General features: G+C 31.7%; 3 protein-coding genes across 5 annotated transcripts in view; 2 read left to right on the forward strand and 1 right to left on the reverse strand.

Annotated features, from left to right (window-relative positions):
- Positions 1 to 27,802, forward strand: part of LOC143189433 (uncharacterized) — a 204,764-nt gene that overhangs the window by 61,582 nt on the left and 115,380 nt on the right. The window lies entirely within an intron of this gene.
- On the forward strand, positions 6,598 to 8,505 carry LOC143200987 (uncharacterized). Its single transcript, XM_076411813.1, has 4 exons — positions 6,598 to 7,055; positions 7,116 to 7,234; positions 7,519 to 8,014; positions 8,117 to 8,505. The coding sequence occupies exons 1-4, from the start codon at positions 6,734 to 6,736 to the stop codon at positions 8,503 to 8,505; spliced, it is 1,326 nt and encodes a 441-aa protein (XP_076267928.1). The 5' UTR covers positions 6,598 to 6,733.
- Positions 14,439 to 26,839, reverse strand: LOC143199452 (chitinase-3-like protein 1). Of its 2 annotated transcripts, none has more exons than XM_076409283.1 (7): positions 26,647 to 26,839; positions 25,331 to 25,489; positions 21,825 to 22,033; positions 21,360 to 21,487; positions 18,136 to 18,427; positions 15,081 to 15,197; positions 14,439 to 14,999 (listed from the first exon to the last, which is right to left on the reverse strand). In XM_076409283.1, the coding sequence occupies exons 1-7, from the start codon at positions 26,822 to 26,824 to the stop codon at positions 14,547 to 14,549; spliced, it is 1,536 nt and encodes a 511-aa protein (XP_076265398.1). In that variant the 5' UTR covers positions 26,825 to 26,839; the 3' UTR covers positions 14,439 to 14,546. The 2 variants fall into 2 exon arrangements, with proteins under 2 accessions (XP_076265398.1, XP_076265407.1); XM_076409292.1 differs by lacking the exon at positions 26,647 to 26,839 and adding an exon at positions 26,192 to 26,399.

The raw sequence follows: 27,802 nt of genomic DNA on the forward strand, positions 1-27,802 counted from the left end.
AATGCTCATTTAAATTTATTATTAAAATCATTAATTGAAGGCAACAACAATATATTATGATGTTTTTATTTCAAGAAGCAACTTAACAGGAAAATAAGTAAGGTTGATGTTAGATTGGCAATCATCTCACTGTTATGTTACTGCTTTAGCGTTCCTTGACGTAGTTTAGTGAAGTCGGGCAAAAGTATAACAGTTCAGACTGTAAGGTCACCAAAGGAGATATCCATAGTCAACGAAACATAACTAGCCCGTGGATTTCTGGTACAAACATTGCAATTCAATGTGTAAGGTCATCAAAGGCGGGCTGAAGATGTTGTGCTCAGTTGCCGAAAAATAGGAATAAAGAAACAATTATTGAAAATTAGGAACGGAGGACCGGAATCCGCTACCTAGTCTAGGTGATTTAACAAATATTCCAATCAAACTAGAATAAAAGAAAAGCTGCTGACCTGTTGAGAATTGAATCATTGATGAGCGTGAGAGCTCAATGTTCTAAACATTACATCATGGAAACAGTTGCCTACAATGTTTACACGACGTCTCATATTATATGGTTATTGCTTAAAAAGCAAACTGACTGACTTTCATACTAAACTACTTCAGCAATAACATTATACACTAATATCTGATTATTTTAGGTAGAAACTATATGGAAACATAGTCTGTGCTTTTGAAATTTGAGGTTTTCCCTCGAATTACCTCCCTTCATCCCATCAGAACCTGATGTGGTTCCAATGGATCCACCTCGGAAGTACTCTTTTTTCAATAAGAATATAATTTTGAAAATCGGTCCATAATTGACATAGTAATCGGCAACATACATTAAAAAATATATACAGTCGAGCATAAAACCTCCTCAGTTTTTGAAGTCGGTTAAAAATTAATAATAAAAATGTATATTGTCTGTTGTAAATATATTATGTGTGTGTGTAACGTATAAATGTTTAATTGAATATATTCGAGTGAAAATACATTTATCATTTAACAATAGTGATGTTGTTTACACCACTAACCGAATTAGTTACATTGCATTGCACATAGATTAAGAATTTATACAAAGGGACGAGAGTTGGGGTTGAAACGGGCTAGTGGGGTGTTAGGGATGGCGGATCAAAAACTGAGGCTTAAGTGAGTCATTTTGCTTTAATTTGGCCTATTGAGAATTCGTTCCTGTCACCCTAGATTCCATCGAATGGCTGTGACAGATTTATTGGCGATGCGGTACGTTTTTGAGAGTTTGCTTACACATTAAACTATATTGCTTTCCTGGATGTTACGCAACATTTCTTGTGGCTTAAGTTTAATTGAACTATTCAAAAGTATCGAATATATAGGCCAACTAGTAATTAATGGTAGAATATCAAAACAAACTTATTTTATTATCAAAAGATAATAAAATTTAAATGAAAAACGTCTTTACGTATATATTCGTATAATTCTGAGAATAAATGTATTGATTTTCTATTGTAAAATTCTATGATTACGTTTTTGTGACTGATATAAATAGTTTATAATATTGATCATACGTGTAATATAATTAAGATAATTGTTATTGTCGAGAAACATCTACTTTCGTCGGTACTTTTGATATCGGAAGAAGCCATTAATCAGTGTCATTATAATCATCAATAATAATTTTATATATTATTATTGTCATATTACACGATTGTTAGGAATTTCATTAATTATAGATTAGAAATTTTAACTATGTGGTTGTTGTAAAAATTCATTAAACTTTGAGCTATTGTAATAATATTAATTATTTTTGTGTCATAGTATGTTATATATGTTACTATTATTTGATTAAAAGGAAATACTAAGCTAATTAAAGCATAGTAAGCAGGGTTGAATCAATGGATATACCAACTGCATCGGTGATTGCCGTCCGGTTTTATTCGCTAAATAAAACTGGATAATAAAAAATGGATATTTAAACATTATTTTTTTAAAAATATATTTATAGTCTCCTTTTTACTAACGAGGGTTTATCTGGAATGGACCTACATTTTAGCATGGGCTTCGAAACACGGTTCTCGGCATTAAGCATAGCTATTGGCTAGTGACCAACTTAGAGACCATTCCAGAAGACAGCGGGTCTTGCACTGCCTGGTTTCTAGCGTGACTGGGATGGTACTTTGTCAGATTTTCCACTGTTGCCTAAAAGACATTTTCATTTACAATTACACACATAAAGTACATCCATGCCCTACCAGAATTCGAATCCACGACAATCGCAACAGTAGGAGGTAGGTCCTATCGCCTTGGCCATTGTGCCGAAGAAGCCGGCCAAAAATAATTTATTTTAAGTAGTGGCCATTTTATTCTATATATTTTGCTCATCTCTTAGGAAATTTATATATGCAATTTCAAAAGAACAGTGTTTCCTTTGATCTAAACCATTAATCGAGCTATTTTTTTAACATTTTAACTTCGAAATCGACGAAATGCTGTACCCTATTGATGCGAAAAGGTGGTAGTTGGATGCAACCAGGTCTGTAGAGTATAGCGGATGCGTTAAAACTTCCCTTTTAAGCGATTTCCCCACTTTTTTGACTGGTTTTGCTGTATGGGACGACTAGTCGTCATGTTGCAAAGTCCCCTTATCATGCCTTAGAGTGTAATGTGAGCGTTTTTCGATCAATGCGCAGTTTAAATTGATTATTTGTTGTCTATAGTGATCAGCATCAGCTATTTTTCCATGTTTTAATGGTTCATAATGTACGAAACCACCCTGGTCCCACCAAATCATGGTCATGTGATCAAAGCAATTTGGCCTTGCACTCGATGGGCTTTTGCCAGGTCACAAGAGATAAATCAATTTTTCATTACCCATTACTATTCGATGCAGAAAAAATGTCGTTTTACAATTTTGAAACAGTATATTTTTCATTTCATGTGGCACTCTTGTTCTCATCTTTTGGGTCTTTCCCGTTGCATATTATGTAAAAACGGAGATTCGGCTTAAAGTCAACTTTTTTGCAATAGTTATTTAATTTTTGTTGGGTCTTAACCCAATAATCCCTACAGTTCATCTTCCAGCCTTTTCGGTCTACCAGAACGTTCTTTATCTTGGAAGTTAAAAAAAAGTTTACATGTCCTTGTAATACTTATAGATGGAGCATGCATGCATTTTGTTAGCAAAATTGCTACGATTCATTTAATTTAATTTATCATTGCTGGGTTCCTTCGTTCTCACTCCAATATTATCTGAATAATATGGAGAAATGGCTTAATCAATGAAAAATTAATGCAAACTAAACCTAGTCCACTCGTGTCACTTACTACACTCTGAAAATAAATACCTGTCCGTTGGTAAAATTATACAATGAAAATATCTCGCAGGAGGAACATGCAAATTCTTGGGCCTTTACGTGGATCATAGATAAACTTGACAAAAGCACATTTGGACTAACCGGAAACAATTTGACAGCAGGCTATGTAGTCTGTATTGGTTACTCCCATTTAAGCGACGAGAGAAAAGTAATGGTGTATCAATCCATCATCAAGTCAATCTGAATATACGGCACTCAATTAAGGGGTACAGCAAGCAATAGCAACACAGAAATATTGAAAAGGTCCTCAATATTCCTCAAAGCATGAGTAGCAAGTATATGTATCTGGATCTCGATATGCGAACAGTAAAGCCAGAAATAATGCATTGTAGCAAAAAGTATCAGAGAAGGCTTGCACAACTTTCAAATGAGCTGGTAGTGACACTGAGTGGACTAGGAAGACAACTGTAGAGGGATGAAAGCTGCTCCCACAGATTTATGCTTTTTTATTAAAAATACAATAATAAACAGTCTGGTAGATAAATAACACAGTGGCTTATTGCTTTGAACGGATTGCCATGGCACAGAAAAGAGAAGAAAGAAAGTTGTTTGGTTCAGTCTATTATTTTATTGCTAGTTCAGGTACTGGCAATTACAGAGAAGATACAGATTATGTCCAAAGACGTTATCTTAACACTCTCCTGTTTGTGATTTATTCTTGTTTAAATTTAAAGTGTTCGTGTTAAATTTGTGCTACGTCTATACCTTTTTTACTTTATACCCTTAGTTATGTATTTAATCACTTTGGCGTATTTGTCTCCTAAAAGTTCTTGTAGTTTCTGTATTTTTTTGTTATTCTTATTCCTGCTACTATTCTTAGTTGTACATAGTAGTTCTATTCAATCTGAAAGATTAAATCCCAATCAGTAGAATTGTTAGTAAGGGTGACTTTAACTGTACTTTTTTATTAAACATTATTCAAAAGAATGTTAACACAATAATTGATCGAAATTTAGGTCAAAGTTATCTTCTATTTCTATAAAGTTTCTTGTTTTAAAAATGTAGTAAAGCAATTTTATTGGTATCAGTAGCCACATTTCTTGAAATACTCGTCTTATTTAGTTCCCTCTAGCTGTAGGTAATATAGATCTCAAGTTTATATTGTTAGAATTGAAATCAAACTTTAATTATGTATTTGATATAGCAAACTATCTTGTGTAATAATAAACAAAAATGATATTTGAATATGTATTGATTATAACATTCTTATAAATATATTTATTTATTATAATACAAGATCAATAATAAAATAGACTTGTGTTGTAAATTGATAACTTAAGACTTAAACATTATGAGGTAAAAATAACATAATAAATATAAATATGTATTACAATATGCATACTACACTCTATATGTATCCGTAAAACTAAACGAATATATATTAGAGAATGAAAATTTAAACGTCTATTTGAGAGGAAATAAAATTTGACTGTCCTAGTTTTATTACAGTTTCGTTAAAATTTAAAAAGAAATGTAATAATAAAAATTCGAATTATTATGTCTAAATTTATGTTATTGCTAGTAAATTATTAGATAGAAACAGCTTGAAATCAAAGCAATAAATGACTGACGGATCATCTACAGCGTTCCCATCTCCATTATAATCGAAATACGAAAACTAACTGTTTTCGGTTATAAAAACACCTCTCTTTATGTGCTTTTTGAGCTATAGTAATTATATTGTAATAAAAGTAAAATAAATTTCTTAATATATCAAGAAAAGTGTTAATATATTGTCTTTATTGTCCTTTATCAATAAAATCCGTAATAAAGTATGCAGAGTATATTGAACGCTATTTTCTAATATGTTATATTCCAATTATTTCCATAACATTTATACTAGATTGAATTGAATTATAGTAGTTATTCTGTGTTAACTAAAATATATTAATTCATAAATATTCTTAAAACTAAAATCTAAAATAAATTAATATCATGAGAAGATATGTTCATTATGTTTGTTTGAAATCGAACCAATATTGATCCATACAATTCATATTCCATCGCGGAATATTTTAATTTTCATTATAAGGGGTGTGTTTATTTAGGATGGAGTTTAACAGTGGGTGTTATTGACGCTTTAACAGCTCATTCTGGGAATAAAAGATAATATTAAAAAGATAACTTTCAATCAGGAGTCGATTGACATATGTTAAATTTCCATATTCGTTTTTGATTCATTCTATAGTGAATTGATTTATTATTGTTTATTTTTCATTTAAGACTCTTTCAATACTATAGTATTAGTCATCTGTTTATTTGTAAAATGCGTGCTATTACGAGAGTAGCAATACCATCGTGTCTGTCAAACCACTTTTGTAAGACGTGCGTTAACTTTGAAGAAGGTCAAAACATATTGTAAAAATGTTATCGGGATATGTGTCCTGAATTTGGTCTCAAAATGATCTTTTTAAAATGTGTTTTTTTCCTCGAACGCAACATAATCGAACAAAACTCAAACTTGTGGTTTCACAAGCTGTCACGTGGTTATAGAGAAGGTATATTATTGTATTAGAGCCCGTATTCTTAAAAAATGATTCATGTGGGTTTAGAAAACTGACATTATTATTCAAAATGAACATAGTATTCTTTGGTTACCAAAAATATTTCGCGAATTGATAGGAGTTTGACTGGTTTGGGTGGTGTAGTGCTCAAGGCAACAGAACGATTCTTCTGCTCTTCCGATAGTGGCGGGTTCGAACACTGCTGAGACATGATTGTAAATTTATGTTTGTGATAGTTTATAATTGCGATCGTCCAATCTCTTTTTTAATAATCTGCTAGAACTTCAACAATCTGCCCGTGCGCAATAAGTTTTATTATATGATTTCCGTTATCTTATATATAAAAATGAATCGCAAAATATGTTCCTAAGCGCATAACTCAACAACGCCTGGACCAATTTGGCCAAATCTTTTTTTAAAATGTTCGTTGAAGTTCAGGGATGGTTTTTACGGCGAGAAAAATTAGAATTATTGCTGGAAAAACCCTAAAAATAGCCCTTTTTGTTTGAATTTGTTTCGTGTATCAGTTGATAATTCATCTGTCATCTGTCAAAAGTCATCTGTAACAGACAACTTTTTTTTTAAATTTGATATGACTTGAACTCAAATCCTTTTAAGCCGTACGAATTGTTTTATTTATTTAAAATTTTTTATTTGTTTAAAATTTAATTCAAATTTTAAATAAATAAAACAATTTGTACGGCTTAAAAGGATTTGAGTTCAAGTCATATCAAATTTAAAAAAAAAAGTTGTCTGTTACAGATGACTTTTGACAGATGACAGATGAATTGTCAAGTGATACACGAAACAAATTCGTATATCGTGTTTTGTGCAGAGTGTTTAGTTAGTTAGTGTTTGTTTAGTTCGTGATTAGTGAAAAAATAATTTATATTTGATATGCCTCCTATAAGACGAAGCAATTTAGGTAGAAGAACCAGAAATGCTATAAACCAAGCTAATTACCGATCTAATCGTACTGCACAAGAACGTGACGACGGAAATGAACGTGAAAGAATTCGGATATCACAAACGCGTGAAGCGCGAGCGCGACATTCAACTAATAATCGCGCAAGTTTGAATCCAGCTGCTTTCAGTTACGATGTGTCAATTGACTACAGTAACTACCAATGTGTTGTTATTGGTTCTATGAACTTGGTTTGCTCACACTGTAAGGCATTAAAATACAAAAACGAAGCCAATGGATTGTGTTGCGCAAATGGTAAAGTGAAATTGATACAATTGGATCCACCACCAGAACCATTGTACTCATTGGTTTCAGGAATAGGAACAGATTCTATACACTTTTTGACACATATTCAACAATATAACAATTGCTTTCAAATGACTTCATTTGGGGCAACAAATGCAGTTCGGGAAAATTTTATGCCAACTTTCAAGGTATGTATTATAGCAGTTACTCATAATTATTTTAGCGAACAAAATTTTCTGTCACCAAAGTTAAGATGTGTTACTAATCTTCAATTTCTTAATAATTACGAAATATATCACTTAGTCATCATATTATATGGTGATTCAGTTTCAGTGACACTTTTATTATATTTTATATTTGATAGATATTAGTTAAAACTAAATATATACTTTTTAAGATCAAATATTATTTAAGTTTGATCATTGACAATCCATTAATTTATACCACACCATAATATTTTTTTTATTTACAGATACAAGGGCAAATATATCACAGAGCAGGTTCACTGTTACCAGTGTCAGATAGCGACAACAAATTCCTGCAAATTTATTTTATGGGCAATTCACCACAAGAAATTGATCTGCGTTGTGCACATAACAATTTAGTAAAAAGGTCTATTGTAGAACAATTACAAACTTTATTTCATCAACACAATCAATTGATTATATTGTTTAAAACTGCCCTGGATCTGATGCCATCCGATAATCACAAAATTGTAATCAGAGCTGATAAAACACCTGCAGGTCAACATACAAGACGTTTTAATGCACCAACTATTGATGAAGTTGCTATCGTTGTAGTTGGAGAAAACTTGGAATCCCGTGATATTGTTTTACATCGTCGGAATTTTCAATTACAACCTATAAAGGAAACACACCGCTCATATGATGCACTGCAATATCCCATTATATTTTGGCAAGGTGAAGATGGCTACGATTTATCAATAAAAATGATAAATCCCATTACAGGTAACTAAAATATTAGTTTAGCTATGGCGATAATATCTCAGTCACTATATTATGTATTTTAATTTTATATTTGAATGTTATTAAAACAAAATCTATTTACAGGTTCTGAAACCAACAAAAAAGTCAGTTCAATGAACTATTATTCATACCGCCTAATGATTCGGGAAAATGCAGATAATCACATATTGAAATGTCGGCGATTATATCACAAATATGTTGATGACATGTATGTTAAAATTGAAACGGAGAGATTAACATTCATCAGGTTGAATCAAACCAAACTCCGATCTGAAGAGTATATTCACCTTCGAGATGCGATTAATACTGATGGAAATGCACAGAATGTCGGTCGGATGACTATTCTTCCAGCAACATACATCGGAAGCCCTCGGCATATGCACGAATATGCTCAAGATGCCATGTCGTATGTTCGTCATTATGGTACAGTTAAGATTTGTTCATCACATTTACATGCAATCCGCAATGGATAGAAATTAAGCAGGAGTTATTACCTGGGAAATCATCCATTGATCGTCATGATATTACAGCCAGAGTCTTTAGACAAAAGTTGAAATCTTTAATGAATTTCATCGTAAAACATAATGTGTTTGGTGAGACACGCTGCTGGATGTATTCTGTGGAGTGGCAGAAACGAGGATTGCCACATGCACACATTTTGATTTGGTTGGTTGAAAAGATAAGGCCAAATGAAGTTGATGCAGTGATATCAGCTGAAATCCCTAATGTACAAGTAGATCCTGGATTGCATGAGGTAGTTATCAAAAACATGATACATGGTCCCTGTGGAACTCTTAATCAAAATTCACCGTGTATGATGGATGGTAAATGTTCAAAACGATATCCACGGACATTAATATCGGAAACAATTACTGGTAATGACGGTTATCCATTGTATCGTCGCAGATCGACAGCAGACAATGGAAAATCAACAATTGTCAAATTAAATCAACAAGATATTGAAATAGATAATCGTTGGATTGTTCCATATTCACCCATTTTATCAAAGACATTCAAAGCACACATCAACGTTGAATCTTGCCATTCAGTGAAATCGATTAAATACATTTGCAAATATGTAACCAAAGGGAGTGATATGGCTGTGATTGGAATTGGTGCAGGGAATTCTAATGATGAAGTTACCCAATACCAAATGGGCCGCTATGTCAGTAGTAATGAAGCAGTTTGGCGAATATTTTCTTTTCCTATTCACCCGAGAGACACCCTTCTGTTGTTCACTTAGCTGTGCATTTAGAAAATGGACAAAGAGTGTATTTTACAGCACAGAACGCAGTACAAAGAGCTGCTCAGCCACCATCTACTACATTAACCAGTTTTTTTGAGACATGCCAAAACGATGATTTCGCACAAACATTGCTATATTCTGAAATGCCAAAATATTATACCTGGAATCAATCCTCAAGGAGATTTATACGACGGAAACAAGGAAAACCAGTTCCAGGATATACAGATGTATATTCCACCGATGCGATTGGCCGGATTTATTCAGTACATCCAAGCAATGATGAATGTTTTTATTTACGACTGCTATTAGTCAATGTACGTGGCCCAACATCATTCCAACAGTTACGAACTGTTGATGGTGAATTGTGTGGATCCTACAGAGAAGCCTGTCAACGTTTGCAATTGCTTGAAAATGACGCTCATTGGGATCAAACTCTCAATGATGCTGTAATATCATCACACACTCATCAAATACGAACATTGTTTTCTATAATCATATCTACATGCTTCCCATCAAACCCAATTGATTTGTGGATGAAGTACAAAGATTATATGTGTGATGATATTTTGTATCAAATACGGAATAGAATGGGAAATCCAAATATACAAATCAGTGAAGAAATTTACAATGAAGCATTGATTTCAATTGAGGACATGTGCTTGATAATGTCAAACAAACTATTAATTCAATTAGGCCTGACCGCGCCCAATCGTCCAATGCATGACGCTTTTATCCAAGAGTTGCATCGAGAAAGACTGTATGATCTCAACGCTTTGAAAGAATAAATTCAAACAAATCTTCCACTGTTAAATGAACAACAGAAGTATGTATTTGAAACTCTTATGAAAGTAACAAATGATGAAACTGGAGGGATTTATTTCTTAGATGCACCTGGTGGTACAGGAAAAACTTTTTTTATTTCATTAATATTAGCAACAATTCGCTCACAAAATAAAATTGCACTTGCACTCGCTTCGTCGGGAATCGCAGCAACTTTGCTTGAAGGTGGTCGAACAGCCCATTCAGCACTAAAATTGCCATTAAATATGCAAAGCAATGAAACTCCAACCTGCAACGTTTCGAAGAACTCTGCAATGGCAAAGGTTTTGCAGCAATGTAAATTGATTGTTTGGGATGAATGCACGATGGCACATAAAAAATCTTTGGAGGCTTTAGACAGAACCTTAAAAGATCTACGTAGCAATAATAACCGATTTGGTGGTGCAATGATTTTATTAGCAGGAGATTTTCGTCAAACATTGCCAGTGATTCCACGATCAACGCCAGCTGATGAACTCAATGCATGTCTAAAGTCCTCCAATTTGTGGAAACATGTTAAAGTACTTCATTTAAGCAAGAATATGCGTGTCGAGTTGCAAAATAACCAATCTGGAAACATATTCTCTAAACAACTCATTGACATTGGTAATGGCAAATTTCCTATAGACATGTTGACGGCTTGCTTTTGCTATGACTATAATCAAGTCCCAGGGGCAATCATTAAGTGTTTGTGGTATTAATCTAGAAAACCCATGTTTCTCACATGGTCAATTGTATGTTGCCTGTTCCCGTGTTGGAAAACCATCAGATTTGTTTATCTATGCGCCAGGTAATCAAACAAAAAACATCTTATACCACAAAGCAATATAATGATAATAATAATAATAATTATGATTCACATGATTAACAATAAAGCGATTACTTACTTTTCAATCCTTATATATGTTTTATTTAATTATTTTTTATTCACAACGCCCTATCACCAGGGTGATGGTTCTGTTCAGGAGAATTTTTTAAAATACGTAGGCACAAAAACTGCCACATTACAAATCTTTTTGACAGGACGAAGTCTGTCGGGTCAGCTAGTATAATATATAACTAACCTGACATGTAAAAGATTGCTTCAGTAAGTGATCTGCGGTACAGCTTATAATCTAAATCTTATTCTAGATATTATTCTAACTTTAGAGGTTATGCTAGAGATAATTAAATCTCACTCTATGTGTCTATTAATCAGTTCGTATTGTAGTTTGCATTTGAGCCTATGCACTACACTACATCTCGCACATTTAACTGTTTGTGATAACACTTCGCATCACACTCGTTATGGGATATCGCGCTGAATTACTTTGTTGAAGACATAGGGCATCGACTATGACTGGCAACACTTTATTCTGGAATCTCTGGAGGATTGTTATGTTAGATTTGCTAGTTGTACCCCACAGTTTAACACCATAGGTTCAAATGGGCCTAAGTATTGACTTATACAGCAAGACCTTGTTATCTAATGATAATTTAGTTTTACGCCCAGTCAGTATATTTGGTTTCAAGATGTTCGCGTTTTGTCACTATATGTTTTTTCCATGTCAAACGTCGATCAAAATGCCTCCCGAGATTTTTAACGTTGTCTGATTGCGGAAGTTACTAAGGGACATGCACTCCTACAATGGGTGAATGTCATATGAGTATCAACAATGATCCAAGAACACTGCCCTACCTAATACCCGAATATATTGGGTGTAGGCCAGTGTATTCGTCACCCTGTTTGACAACAAAATGTCTGTCTATGAGGTATGAATTCAGCAGTGGAATAATATTTCTCTCTTCTGCGATTATTTTTAAATCTTTTAATGTATAGCTTTTCAAAATTTAGAGATCACAGGTAACAGGCTTATAGGACGATAGGAGGAGGCTTCTTCTGATTTTTTCCCAGGTTTAAGAATCATGATCGTCCATAAGGCAAAACTATATAACAAGGAAAATAATTCCAGTCAAGCCAGTAACAAGATTGGGCAAGTCTAGATATCTTCTGGGATGATCTCTCACGAGCCGTTAGGCTTAATGCCGAGGATGTCCAGATAAATCCTAGTTTGCAAAAAAGAGGCCTTAAAATAAAGAAAAAAAATTGTATTAAGTTCGCTATTCGTTTTATTGCACGTTTTTGCGACATGTTTTGGCTACTATACAGGTGCTATTTGGATTCAATTAATTATTTTTATGGGGATATGCCATATATATTACAGTGATACAATCACAATTAATTTACTTATTGATAACCATAAATATGTCCCTAAGCAGTTATAATCGACAATATGTAACATTAAAAATAATTATTAATACATTCTTAAAAGTCGTTGCCGACTAACTTATAATTTGCCTCTATAGTGATTTAAACTAGGTACTTTTCTAAGAAGCTTGGTCTTTAACCAAATAAATGTTAGTAGCATTTTTCAATATTTTAGTATTTAGTGCGGTTCACTACACAACTGCACACGGATTTGTCTCAGTCTAAGTAATTGCTCGTGTAGTATCTGATAGCATCCACAATATTTCTCAGAACTTCATTCTGTAATACTTGTATTAAGTTGATATTACTTCGCGCCGAATATCCCCATTACTGTATTCCGTAGATCCATATAGGTTCTAGTAGGTACTGCATAGCTGCTTATTATGCACGGACGATATAGATTTTATTTCAAATAACCAATACATTTTTTTGTATTTTGGTTCAAGTTCTTGTCTTTTATTTTTAATATACTCTTTCCTGCGAGTTTTGCATAAAGATTTATCCCACACTTAACGATTTATGTTATTATCAGTTTGTTGTAGTTTTCTATCCATAGGTGTCATCACTATCATGCAAATGTAGCTATAGTATTATTTTTTAGGATGAATAACATATTCCAAAATACTGCTTGCTCTACACCTGCTATTGTTTCTTTCATTATTGAGTAAGTTGATTCCTCTTTAAATCTAAATATTCTACGTGTGATCTAGGTCTTTAAGAGAGCAACGTATTGCTTCGGAAATACTTTATGGAAATTGCTATTTACCTTTTGCACAATTGAGCTGGACGAAAGGACGTTATATTATTCTAATACAAATATTTTATCACATCCATGGTTTATATAATATTTTCAAAGTAATACAAAACCCATGCGTTTTGGATATCAAGAATTTATTGTAGCTTAAGTTGCTTTGTAACTGAAGTATCGATTTCATATGAAAGAAAGCTCTTGTCAAGAGTATATAAACAACCAATATAATCTCCAACTACATTTAATCTTCTTTCCTAATTAAGTAACACAGTAGTCGTTACCAGTCGGTTTCAGAAAGTTTTTAGATTACTTTAATTACGTCTTCTTTTTAGATTTCAAGAATGTCAAAACTGGTATTTTTTAAATATATTTTGCTTTTAGGTACCTTCTATTACTATGAGTTTAATTTTAGAATTTATTAGTTCAATTTTAAGGCTCTTAATTCCAGTATCCAGGTTCTAATGAATCTGATATTTTATCATAAGAGTTACTTGCCTATAAAAAATGTAATTATAACTTACGAATTTAATGGATTACGTTATTATTTTTTATTCAGATTTGTATTATAACAAAGTTATATAAAGTGACTTTTAGTCTTCCATGACTGAAAAAAAATGTTATTAACATTTTATTTTCAAGATCTAACTTAATTGTAAATCAAGTTCTAACGCAACACAGGCTATGGGATGATTTGGAATCTCCAAAAGCCCAAATTATAACGATCAGCGCTTATATCAATTTAAGTACATTATATTAGACAATTTTGCTTAAGCATCAAAATCATATTTTAATGTCATCTTTTCGAATTATAAATACTTAATTATACATATATGTCGTTCACTTCAAAAATATTACACATTCAAATCAAATGCTTACCTTATTGGACGATTATATATTTGTTTTTGATTCAAAAGGTAAGTATAACAGGTAGGTCTTTCATTTGGAGGTTTCGATTCTGCTTGGATTATTACCTGATATTTTCAATGTATGATTGATTATGATTATTGACAATAAGTTAGTCCTTTGACCATAAACGACACTGGTATTACTAATGATCAATTGTATTGGAAATCGGTTAAGTCGTTGACAAGTGTTCAATGTAATTTTAATTTTATTGATTACTAAATGCATTAAAGATTTTAATGATTTTGATTTATACATAGTCAGCGAAGTGAAAATATAAATAATTAATCTTAATATAAAAATTAAAGATATATAGATTTTTGTTTTCTTGTTAACGCATTAATCTATTAACCATATCTTTTTGCTTGAATTTTCATTATTTAGAAACAAAGTAGGAACGTATAATTGAATAATATTAAAATAAAATAAACATGCTGAATACAATAAACTTAAAATGTATTTCGTTTTCTTTAATAAAATAAAACCATTTTACCAAATAAACTAAATATAGTTCTCTAACATATCCCTATATATGTTTATATATATATTATACATTTAATACTTTTTCTGTTTCCTCATTGCTTCTCGGTGATGGTGCATCTTCCACATTTGAACCTGGCATTATATCTGATTCATTGGGCACATTTACCATCGTATGGGAGTCAGGCTTGCTTACCGAAACAGTAGCTTCCTTATCAGGCGTTATTGCGATTTCCAATGATGTTTTTGACGGTTCTCTCGTTTTGTCTTTAGTGCGCATCAATTCTGGGTCTTCATAATAAGATGGATCTGTATCAATAACGATAGATGGCTCAGTGGGTTGAATTGGTTCGATTCCGGACGGTTCTTTAGCCTCCCGAGTCTTCCTATCGCTAGTCATTTGTGTGTATATATGACAAAGAAGGAACTGTTTCAAACCCGATGTTTCCCCAGTCATATCGTCTCCACCGAGATGCCAAACAAAAACTCCAGCAATATCTTTATCCAAAGCAAATTTTACCTACAAATTGATATTCATTTTAGAATATTCAGCAATATTTATAGATGTAAGATAATAATTAAATAGTTTAATGGAACTTACTTTTGCTTTTATTGTTTTATGATCGTCATATCCGATCCATTGATTGGCATTATATTTATAAATACCTTTTTGTTCATCATCCCAAACAGTGGTCCAATTAGTATATTGGGTAATGACCTTGAAATTAATTAATTTAGGATAATTAATATGTATTTATAATTATCATGATAAGTAATTTTTATTAATAAAAGTTAATGTGTTATATACTATGACACGCCTAAGATCTCAAAATGAATATTCCTGTGAGTAAAGTGTTTAGTAATAATTGAACACACTCCATGACATATCTAAGCTTCAAAGTCATTTTTATTTATACGATATTACGATACCAACAGGTGTTAATTTAATTTGTGACTACGTATATACATAATATGGGTCTTTCTTGTAAGTAACGAAGGGTTTTCGCTGTTTTCGACTTCGCTAGAGTTCACCAAATATCACCAAATATATTGTTTTTTGCCAGTTCTCGTCTATGGAAATTTCCTTCTATGGCAATCTCATGCATTTTATACCTTTGAACGAATCCCTTAAATTGAAGACTTTTTATTAAGTTTAGGTCACACGCCAGTGATTCTGGTATTGAGTGAAAATATAAAAAGAATAAAACAAAATTCAAGGTTAACAAACGAGCAAGTAGACTGAAAATAATTTGCTGAAGAATTGCACTCTCGAATTTAAGTAAATGTAAACCCTCAAGGCAGCCGAACAATTAAATTTTGAAGAAGAAAACATCGCTCTAGGTTTCAATCTCTAGCAAAATGCTTGAAATACTACACCAGTAATTAAGAGTACAAAATACAATACAAATAAAAATATTTTAAAAATATAACACAAAGGCTGAAAAAAGAAATACAGGATATCCAAAAATAACTATTTGCCAAATCTAACAGATTATTCGCTCTAGAAAGCTACCAAAAATCTAAGACGATCGTATCTACACAGTCCATCTATGAGAGGCATATGTACATATAATAATAGATGTCCTTGAAAAATCTATGAAGATAAAATAGTATATGCAGCAATATTCTTAGCGATAGCACAAGCCTTCTAAAAGTCTGGCACGATGGTTTGATTCTTAAGCCATAGAAAATATTACTCAAGCATCACACTGAACTATTAAAATATAACTCACTAACTAGAATCATAGCTAGAATATTTAGAGTCAAGCAATAGAAAACCTATTCTACAATAAGAAAGACTAAAGCTCTACTTTTCATACTATATAGTCGTAAGTGTTAATACTATATAGACTTTTCCGTGATACTATTATGGAATATTCCGCAAAAAGCAATGTAAATATAATACAAGTTTTCCAGAACAAAATTCTGAGAAGTATTGTACGTGCAACGAGATACTACAGGATTGATAGTTACTTGCACTGAGACCTTCAGATACAGACTGTCACTCAGAGATTAGAAAGAACCAAACCAGGTGCATTTAATAGCCAGACAATGTCAGTGTTAACACATAAACATTTTTAAACTAGATATACACCTAGATTTAAGCTATTGTAAAGACAAATTGTAGGTCAGTCGGCAAGGACTAGTAACAAAGTAATAAATCTTAAAAAATAAATTATTTGAGGTGATACTCGTCCAAGCCACATAGCACTGACCCGAAAACGTTTAGTCGATAGGCAATTTACAATATCTGGTGATTACAGTGAGTTGTATTAATAATGTATGTCATTTTCTCATATATAATAAACTTCGTAGGTCATAATATCAATATTCTGTGTCCTTCAATTGAGGTTCGTTTTGAGTAAGGTGGTGTAGTAATTTTTTCTGCAAATATGTTTTGTTTGTTAATATTTGATGTTTAAAAAACAGTTAGTTTCAAAAACGTTAACGTAGGTCATATAACATTTTATTGTTTCTTTCAACAATCTATGATTCACAAAATAGCGGTTTTTAAGCATATATTCTGTATTGGGTATTTTACTCAGTTAAAGTAAAACAATGAAATAAAAAAAATGTGCATTTTTATACCCAAAACTTACGGGGTTCCTCATGTTTGAATCATTGGCATTCGGATAGGAACCAAGTTTATTAAATAAAACTAGTTGACAATCGTAATCGCAATCATTTGAAAGATGTGAAATTACACAACAGAAAAGTTATATTCATAGCGCACAGAAGGATGTCTCAGGTACCCCCAAGGAAACTCCAAACAAGTGGGTTCAAGGTCTCCTGTAAGTGTGAGTAATGTACATAAAAGATATTGTGATGATGGTGTGAAATTTGGTGAAACAGTGAACTTTGGCTGAACACTATATGTTCACTATATCTAGTTCAATAAAGACGGGGTTTTAGCTACTCCACATGGCTATTTTGAGAGAAAACATCACACCAACACAATTTTAAAACAAGAAGGTCCAATCCTACCACCATACCATACCAACGCATCATGAATGAACGTCCTTATCATTTAATCAATTTAACACACACTTGATTCAATGGGCTTATATGATTTGGAAAGCTTCAGTACCTCTGTGAAGATACAACTAACTAAACCAAGTTAACGTCTCAAAGATAATAATTTAAAAGACTGTTTTACTAAAGTCGCAAGTATAGAGAGTCATGTGAGGAAGCCTTGAGAAGCATCAGCATTAGTTTTAAACCCAGTGTGTGCTTTTAGAATTCATATTCATATTATATTGTGCAGTAATCAGTATTGATGAAAATTTAGAAGGGAATTGCTATGAATTGTTAATAGATTATAAATGAGGTTTGCTACGAATTACAAGTGATGGATGTTTTGTTGAAAGAAACATGATATTTCTTTGACACGATAGGCACGATAAAATCATGTGGTTGATGTCCGATCATCAGTTATTTTCCTAAGAAAACTGAAAAAATTACTCATTTAATCCATTGAATCTAAAGTTCCGAACTGGGAATTGTCTTTTGGGAAAAGCTATCCTTGATCATCATTTTTAATAATATTTTTTCTTTTATTTAATTCTAAATAAAATATTTGTAATTACAATCTTTAAATACTTACGAACTAAATTCTATAAATGAGCTAAAATAATATAATAAAGTTATTCAATTACCTTGTAATATGTGACTGCTGGTGGTTTGCCAGCACCAACTATAGGTGCATGTACACCGTTCTCCAATTCGTCCTTCAATGTAAAGGTCCTGCCGTAGAAGGGTATACCTATGCAGATTTTCTCTGGAGGAGCTCCAGCTCCAATCCAGTTTCTTACTGAAGCCTCTACATTCAAATATTGTCTTTCGTATTGTGTATCCAGAGAACTTGGATATAATGGAGAGTTGAAACCTGTATGGGTACTCCAGGAGCCGTAATAGTCGTATGTCATAATATTTATGTAATCCAAGTATCTAAAAAATATATAAATATATTGGTTTATTTACGGGATATATATTATATCGATGCAATTAAGGTTATGATTTTACGTTGCAGAAACTATATTTGTATTCTATATTAGAGGAGGGACTATTAGTTTATCAAATCAATATATAAATAAACAGGTCAATAGAAAAGTTCCTGGCCTATCATAGTAAAACACATTTTTTTGGCAAAATTATTATTTTTTATTTAACATTATTCCCTTCAAGAGTGATACACTGATTATAGCGATTCTTCAACTTTTCGATAGCATTCTTGTAGTACGATTTGTCCTTTGCTTCAAAATAGGCATCAGTTTCGGCGATCACCTATTCATTCGACGAAAATTCCTTCCCAGCGAGCATTCTTTTCAGATCTGAGAACAGGAAATTCAAAGCCCAATTAATGAATTTTTGCTATCGTTTTCACTGACTTGTGACACGGTGGATTGTCTTGGTGAAACAGTACTTTCTTTTTCTTCAAGTGCGGCCGTCTTTAGGGGATTTCGTCCTTCACACGGTCAAATAACGCTATGTAACAGTCGCTGTTGATGGTCCTTTCTTTTTCAAGCTAGTGAATGAAAATTATTCCATGCGCATCCTAAAACACAGACGCCATAACCTTTCCATCCGACTGTTGCGTTTTCACACGCTTTGAAGCGGGTTTATCGTGTGCAGTCCACTCGGATGACCGTCGATTGGATTTCGGAGTGGAGTGATGGAGCTATGTTTCATCCATTGTCACATATCGAAGCATAAACTCGGGTCTATTACGAATGATCATCTTCAAATACTGCTACGAATTATCAACTCGTCGTTGTTTTTGGTCGAAAGTGAGCTATTAGAGTAGTATATTCATAAATGATATGATGTACACGTTCAGTTGATATCTTTAGAGTATTTGCTGTTGCTGTAACAACCTCTATAGGGCGTCCACTGCGTCCACAGTCTTCGGTGCTCATTTCACCACGTCTAAACTTCAAATCCTTGATGGTTGATTTTCCTGGAGCAGTATCCGGCGAACTCGGTACCAAGCCAAATTTTTGCTTCAACTGTAAAAATACAACCCTTCAAAAAGCAATATTTTATCAACACGCGAAATTCCTTTTTATCCATTTTTTTCACAATAACAAAAGTTGCTTCTCTCAAAATGCTATAATTCACGCACTAATAATCTGACAGTTGTCAAATTTACACAGACATCTTTTGAGGGTTAGGGCTAACTAAAAAATATATGCATTTAATTATAATGGTGCCATCTATGTATCAGGCAGGGGAGTTTTCAATTGCCCTGTTATTTTCCACATAACTTTCTAGGATTTTGATTTATATCTTTTTCGGAGTTATTTCCTGCATTTTCCATTAAAAATATTGATTTCGCCACAAAAGTCTCTCTGAGTAATTCCTTAAGTTTTCATTCGACAGACCCTTTCAAACTATTGTACTCCACGTCTCTGAATGTATTCCTTAACTGTGCACTGATTGTCACATCTTAAACGAATGACTTAATTTTATTATAATGGCGCCATCTATGTATCAGTCAGGGGAGTTTTCAATTGCCCTGTTATTTTCCACATAGCTTTCTAGGATTTTAATTTATATCTTTTTCGGAGTTATTTCCTGTATTTTCCATTCAAAATATTGATTTCGCCACAAAAGTCTCTCTGAGTAATTCCTTAAGATTTCATTTGACAGACCCTTTCAAACTATTGTACTCCACGTCTCTGAATGTATTCCTTAACTGTGCACTGATTGTTACATCTTAAACGAATGACTCCATTTCTGGTATTACTTGAGAGGTGAAGATGTAGAATTTCTCTTAAAAAATTGTCTGTTCCTTTGGTAGACCCGAAGCTTATTGTAAGACTGCAATAGAATCCTAATCTCGAGCCATACGGAAGGATTGGTAAGATAAGCGTTCGAGAGAGGCGAATCGTTCGCTCTCTACCTGTGTGCCGTTAATATTTATAACAGCAGAAAATTTTTCAGTTGTCAATACTTTGCTATTTTCTTCATTTATTCTATAGTCTATATTCAATAAGACTCTGTTATATCATGAGCATTGCTAGAAACCTAAGCATCAGTATAAGCGTATAATTGAATCTACCACTATATTGGCACTTGTATGGAGCTAATGTAATCATCGTAAGATACTTGAAATATAGATAGTAAATGTGTTTTTATAAGCAATAAAAATATTTACAAGTTTAGCAATTAATAATATTATCAAAAAGGAAGCAAATATTCGTGAGCCAAATCTAAATTGTCTTCTCATATCATATTGAATATTCTGAATTACTGAAGCATAAGAAACGATAGAACAATACTTTCTTAAAACTGGCCATTAAAGAAAGTAAACAATGGTTTTGTTGAAAATAATATCCAGGATTGTGAACTTAAAATATCATGTGATTAAGCAAGACATTAGATTGATTTTTTAGTTTTAAAATTAATGCCACGAAATATTTTCCTTCTCATTTCATTCCAATTAAAAAGAGATACAATACTGATATATGAATATGTAACCGAATCAGTGTATAAAATTCGACTGCTTGTCAAACCTATATGCATTTCTTCAAAAATTATTGATTATAACTATAGGATAAACCAGCAAACGTTTTCGTGCTTGTTTTAATACATCTCAAATCACTGCTTATTATTACTCTGATTGAAAGTACCATATACGAAGCCATTAAATAGTCTGAGTCAGAAAAAGATTGCGTCTCTAATTACTTACTTCGAAGAAGAAATAAGATAATGGATGTATCAGATGTACGTATTGTACATCTGATATATATATATATATATATATATATATATATATATATATATATATATATATATATATATATATATATACTATTTTTACATCTAATATTAGAAGTAGGTCTGTTTTGTATTATATATTATATAGTATTATACCTACTTGGACATTTTTGGTACATCGTATCCAGACTCACGGTAAACAGGAATGGCACGTACAGCCGCTGTCAATAAGTATCCGTAATCGTTAAATCTCTGCTTCAGTTCCATTAATAGTAGAATATAGCTTTCCTGTTATTAAAGTGATAAAAAATATAAAGTATCAAATAAATATATTTATGAAATTATCACAAGTCTTTCGGTCTCAGACTATTGACATTTCTATAGTTTTTGCTTGTTGATGTTAAATTCTACACTTTTTAGACGTACAGATTTTGTATATATAAGGTTTTTAAATTAATTGGAATTAATTAATACAAATTTAAAATCAAATGACAGTTTTCATATATATGAAAAATATAATTTTAATGCAAAATATATTGTTATACTATTATTGTCCATCTAAAATATTATAATATTTTTACCTCCGAAATTATATCAGTATATTTTATTGCTGAGACACATTTACCTTATCATGTAGTTTTGGATATTCCCAATCCAGATCTAAACCATCAAAGTTCCATATCTGAAGCAATTCAATCGTATTGTTTACGAAGGCCTTCCTCAATTCTTTATTTTCTGCAACCACGGTGAAGCTATTCCCTTTTGGAATGCAACTGAATATTAATTTTAGATTGGGATTCAGACGCTTAATAGCAATGAATTTTTCGGGATAATCTACAATATATTCATTATTAACAACCTTATCTGGACTTAAATATAACAAATTTGTAATTGCCAATAAAATAGTCATTTTATTAATATTATAAATATATTAGATAACACTTATGATATTTTTTGGAAACATTTTATTAAATATATATATATATATATATATATATATATATATATATATATATATATATACTATTTTGCCATATTTTTGGTAATATGCCAATACCGTGTCGAAAGAACGATCTTGGTTTTCTATCAACTCTTCCTACTCCACAAGAGCACAGTCTTCTTTTTCTCGGGCGAGATGTTAAATTGCGATATTGAGATAGTTCGAAAAGGCATTTTTAGTTAATTCGTATGGTAGCTATTTTCCCTTCCTTTTATATATTGCACATCGTATATAAAACACTAGCATATGGTAGCACCTCATAGTCTTCGAATTTTTTTAGTCATCTAAATCATTGTTTGTGATTGATATCAGCATTTTTAAAGCGTTGAAACTAAAACTAACGGAGCAGCCATCGCCATAAAATGTTTAATGTGCTTCGGCAACAGCATTTTGAGCGTTCCATGATTAGCATCTAAGTTAAGTAACACCCTAACATTAAACGAAAGCTAATGTTTTATGTAGATAAGTCTAAACAATCGAATTTAATAGTAAGATTAGGTTGTTTAATATTTGTTTACATTGATATCTCACCTTTTTACCGATAGATAAATATAAGTTTTTATTTATAATGATTACATAAATATTATATTTTATGTACTATTGTGCAATATCTGGCAGAAGAATGCTAGGTTACTTAATAAATTTTACCCGTTTTATTTTTGCAAAACTAGTACTTGTGCAAGACGAACATGTGAAAAGTTTGATGTAGATTAATATTATTATTCATATTTTTTACAATGTCTAAACAGTATTATTTACAATTAAATTGAATATCGTGAAGATTACGTTGAAAGAGTTAGGCGTCCCTCTAGTCTAATAGTACTTGCATAATTGGTTTGACAGCATCGGAGGATCGTTGTGTGTGTTTAAGAGTACATAGATACCACATTCGCTATCAATGAATAAGTCTTAGAAATGATAAAAATTATTTTGTGCATTCTTTCATTACTTGGATTGGTAGTACTGTCAGCCTGATTATGAAGGGAAGAAAGATCAAGGAGTGGTATGAAGTGGTGACAAGGTGCCATCATTAAGTTTTCGATATATAGAACGAATTTTGTTATTGTGTTACCTTGGGAATAGGAAAATAATAAATTTGGGCCAGCTAGATATAAAAAGTTATCATGGTTTTCAATAGAAAAACTCACTATATCACAGAACCCAAACAATTATCGAAAATTCATTAATTAAAATACGAATGTTTGCACCAGCCCTCCGAATTTTGTTCTTGATTAATTCTGGTTATTTTTGTTGAGCGTAAAGATGTAACGGATTTTTATACATGAGATATTTAAATTATAAAATTACTTTAAACATTATATAATGAAATTCAAAACTTACCGAACAGTATAAAATACATGCGATAATTTACATCTACATAAATTTACCAAAACAAACTCAATATCTGAGTTCTACATGAATTAACTTTGATTTTTTTGTTGATGACCTCTTCCACTTGTCATATTTATATCTTGTCACTTTTGAAACGAATTATTAGGAGTGATACAAATTGGATTACGTACAATAATAGTGCCCAAAAAATGTAGAGGTTAAGTTAAGATAGTTAAGTTTGGTGGAATTAGAATGGAGAAACGATCAGAATTGGCCAATGCGAAAGGCGAAAGGTGTTGCTACATACATCTTTAGTAATTCGAAAAGAAATTGGAGATATTTGCTGGGAACTTTTGATGTATGTGCTATCCGTCCGTCTATCAGTTACTCGGATCTCTTCAAAACTTAATGCTGTCAAACTAGCTTCACAAGGGGCTTGTGAAACTCACTTTGTTAATTTTTTGTGCGGAAACCTCAGATGTTTGTAAACATTGTTGATCAAAAGGCATATATATCATTGCTAGATATGTATATGAAAACACTTGTCTTGAAAAGAAGAAAAAAAACAGTTTTTTCTTAACTTGTTTAAAACCTTTTTCCCCAAAACATTATGTTGTATCCTGTAACTGGGTATATTGGCAATGTATTTAAACCATTATTACTTCAGCTAAAAACTACTAACGAAACTACTACAAGTTAGAATTGTATATAATGTATAATATATAACATATGATATTTAGGCAATTAAAATTTATTTTTTTGCCTATATCTTTTTGAAATTTTAATTATATTTTCTTTATTCAAACATTAATCAAATTGTAGTTAACATATCAAATTGTATTTTTAATTTCACTTGAAAAACGCCAAATTCATGCCTTCAGACTAAAATATCTCCTTATAACTATCTCATAAATCGTTGCTTTTATCATGTCAAAAGATGTATCTCTGTCCAAGGCTTTAGAAGAAGTACATTTTGAGTTGCGGCGAAATAACAAAATCCTAATTATATCACTTAACTGATGCGCGAATCCTCAAGAATCAGCCAAATACCTCGAGAATATATCTCGATGGTAGTTTAAACTGGAAACAGCATGTTACAAAAAATCAGAGCAGATTAGACTCAAAGTCAAGCAACTGTACTGGTTAGTCGGAAGATACTCTCAACCTGACCTAAAATTAAAGAGACTGGTTTATCAGTCAATCATAAAGCGAATTTGGGACTATGAGGTTACACTTAGACATGAAACCAACTAGTAATTTCTACGATTAATTACCAATGCTTATAGTTACGTAGTCAACGAAGAGTTACACGATGACCTCGAAATCAAATGGATACACGAAGTGATCCAATATTTCGCTTTAAAACATAAAATCGGGTTGCCAAATCATAGCAACGTGGAAGCAATACAGCTGCTGGACAACACGCAGGAAATCAGTAGATTGAAGCGAATTAAACCACACGAACTGGTTTATTATATAGGTGTATTTTTAACTTTAGCTTAAGTAGATCAGTTTTATTTTAATTTCGAAAATACATACATGTTTTGATCCAGTACTCGTTTTGCTTGTAATTAAAACTAGTAAAACAGAAGAGTAGTAATAAATTAATAGTAAATTAAGATTGTATTAAGCATATCTAATGTAAGATATGACATATGTTATATGATATATATTATATGATAAGATATAAATAAATCGTTGCATAATTTAACATATCTTCTTTGTAAGTTTGTCATTTTGGATGTCAACAATAATAATAGTTCTAAAACATGTATGTAATGTCAATAAAATATTCTTACTTCCCATAGCTGCTTTATGTGGATCTTGGAGAGCAATGCTTCCATCAGGATGCACCTCCACGAAAGCATAATATAAGTGGGTGATGAGTTTTGGGTTCATTTCCACCAAGTTTTGTGAACTGCGTGGGGTATCTGATGAGAAATACGCAGCTATTACCTCTGTAAAGTAACATTTTATTGTAATATTTATAAATCCAAATAAATAATTAGAATCTATTCATGTTCTTATGAAAAATATTTTTGGCAATTAGATTTATTTATTATGTTATTTTATTAAAAGTTTAATATAAGGTAAGGCAAAAAAATCTTCAATTTTATTTAAATATTCATAAAATATTCAACACTGTACATGGCATTGATGGAGGTTTCCTAAAGTCGCTTTCTAAAACTGGTTTAAAAGAATAACATATATGTATATAAAAACAATTTAGACTTTTAATTTTTCTTAAATTTACATCATCTTTAAGGTGTCATAAACAAACAACATACAGCTAAAGCTAATCAGTCTTACATGCTTAGTAAAACAGGAAATACATTAATATCTGCTAATTATTATTTAATTTTTATCTTAACGTTATCGAATTTATATATTACAATCTAATTAAATAAATGATAAAATATTCCGAAATAGGGGATTTTTAACTAACTCATTAAATTAAAATCATATTAAAACCATATTTTTAATGAAGTATACAATGAAGTGAATAATGAATACATTGATTAATATTAAAATAATATAAATTTAACTAAACTAGAGATATTTTTTGATTATATTTAATATATTATTGATTTGTCGGTTTCGACAAAAAATATCTTGTTTAAAGTTTCAACATATTTCGTGAGATTTGTGTGCATACTTACTTTTAGGTGTTTTCGTAGGTCGCAATATCACTGGCGGTGGTTTTCTTTTGAAGCCGAAATATCTCAACAATTTGCAGATGTAACTGCATATTTTGTATATCCAATAAAAAAATGCGTTCATTTTTAAGGGAAGAGGTCAAAGTTTGCGCCAAACGCAACGTTCTTATCTACATGTGAATTCGTACTATACGATATTAAAAATAAAGGAACATTTATCTGATATCGCACATGCCCACTGGGTGTCAATATTCGTGACTAAGCCTGTAGTCTCTCGAAGGATTCCCAGTTAAGAGAAGAATCAGATATACAACACGCTATTCAAAATGGTGATTAAACTAATATTTAAATATCAATAGTTTTTAAAACTCTTTGATTGAGCAAAACGCTATAGTATACCAGCAACATTTATCAGATATATCATAAATTTGGTGATTAAAATAATTGAACCTACTTACTTTCTTGGCCAATTTGGACATCATTAATATAACCTTCTTTGTTTGGTGATTTTGGTACGCTTTGGACAAAATAACAAAAAACCGATAAAAATACAACCGACAATATAATACTCATAATAACACCCACTAAAAATGTTGATTTGTATTGATGCGAATGACCATGAAATACGAGTTCCATGTTGGCTACAGTTGGTTGATTTTATCGACACAAAATATAACCGATTTTGATTTATTTTGGCCGATTTTAGGGAAATTACCTATAACGATGAGTTCGTAGATTTAGATGCTGCAAAATAAATTTCTCCTGTAAATTTAATTAAAATTACATAACGCGTTTTTTAGATGTATATTAGGGATTTGCTGTTTTATTATTAAATTTCTTTTATATTATAGATGTTCGTGATTCATATAAGAAGAGAATATTTTAAATTTCTACAATAAATCTCCATTCATGAATCGTGATCATAAGATTTAAAGTAAGTAACGTCTGTCGCTGGGACAAAGATCGAGATTTACAAGTAAACGAAGAAAACATACTGTGTCCTCCAAAAGGATGTCACAGCAATCATATTAAGCACACAAGATAGCATCATGATCGAAGATTAAGTTGTCGGGGTGTCATGTAACGGATCAAATAAACTCCCATTTATCTGAAAGTATACCCACCACTGTGATTATCAGAGAGATGAGATATTTTCTCAATCAATTTTGTTAAGCATTTAGTTTTTAAATGGATAAATTGTTAACGGTTGATATATTTCTGTAAGATTAATATAAAGTATAGATGTGTCATTTGGTTATTATACTTTTTACCTGAATGAATAATCCATGTGATATTCAAAATGGAAGAATATTGGCATTAAGCCAATAGTTTTTAAATATCTAATATTAGTTTTTTTATTTAAATCATAATTCCATTCAAAGGTGATACACTGATTATAGCGACCCTTTGTAGTACGATTTGTCTTTTGCTTTAAAATAGGCCCTAGTTTCTGCGATCACCTCTTCATTCGACGCAATTTTTTTCCCAGTGAGCATTTTTTTGAGAACAGGAAATAGACGCTGGGGGCTAGATCTGGAGAATATGGTGGATGAGGAAGCAATTCGAAGCCTAATTCATCGATTTTTGCCATTGTATTCACTTGTGACACGGTGC

The sequence above is a fragment of the Rhynchophorus ferrugineus genome, unplaced genomic scaffold (genome assembly GCF_030347505.1).
Source record: "Rhynchophorus ferrugineus isolate W39M unplaced genomic scaffold, kcgeb_rfMv2 rfM1, whole genome shotgun sequence".
Classification (NCBI taxonomy): Eukaryota; Metazoa; Arthropoda; class Insecta; order Coleoptera; family Curculionidae; genus Rhynchophorus; species Rhynchophorus ferrugineus.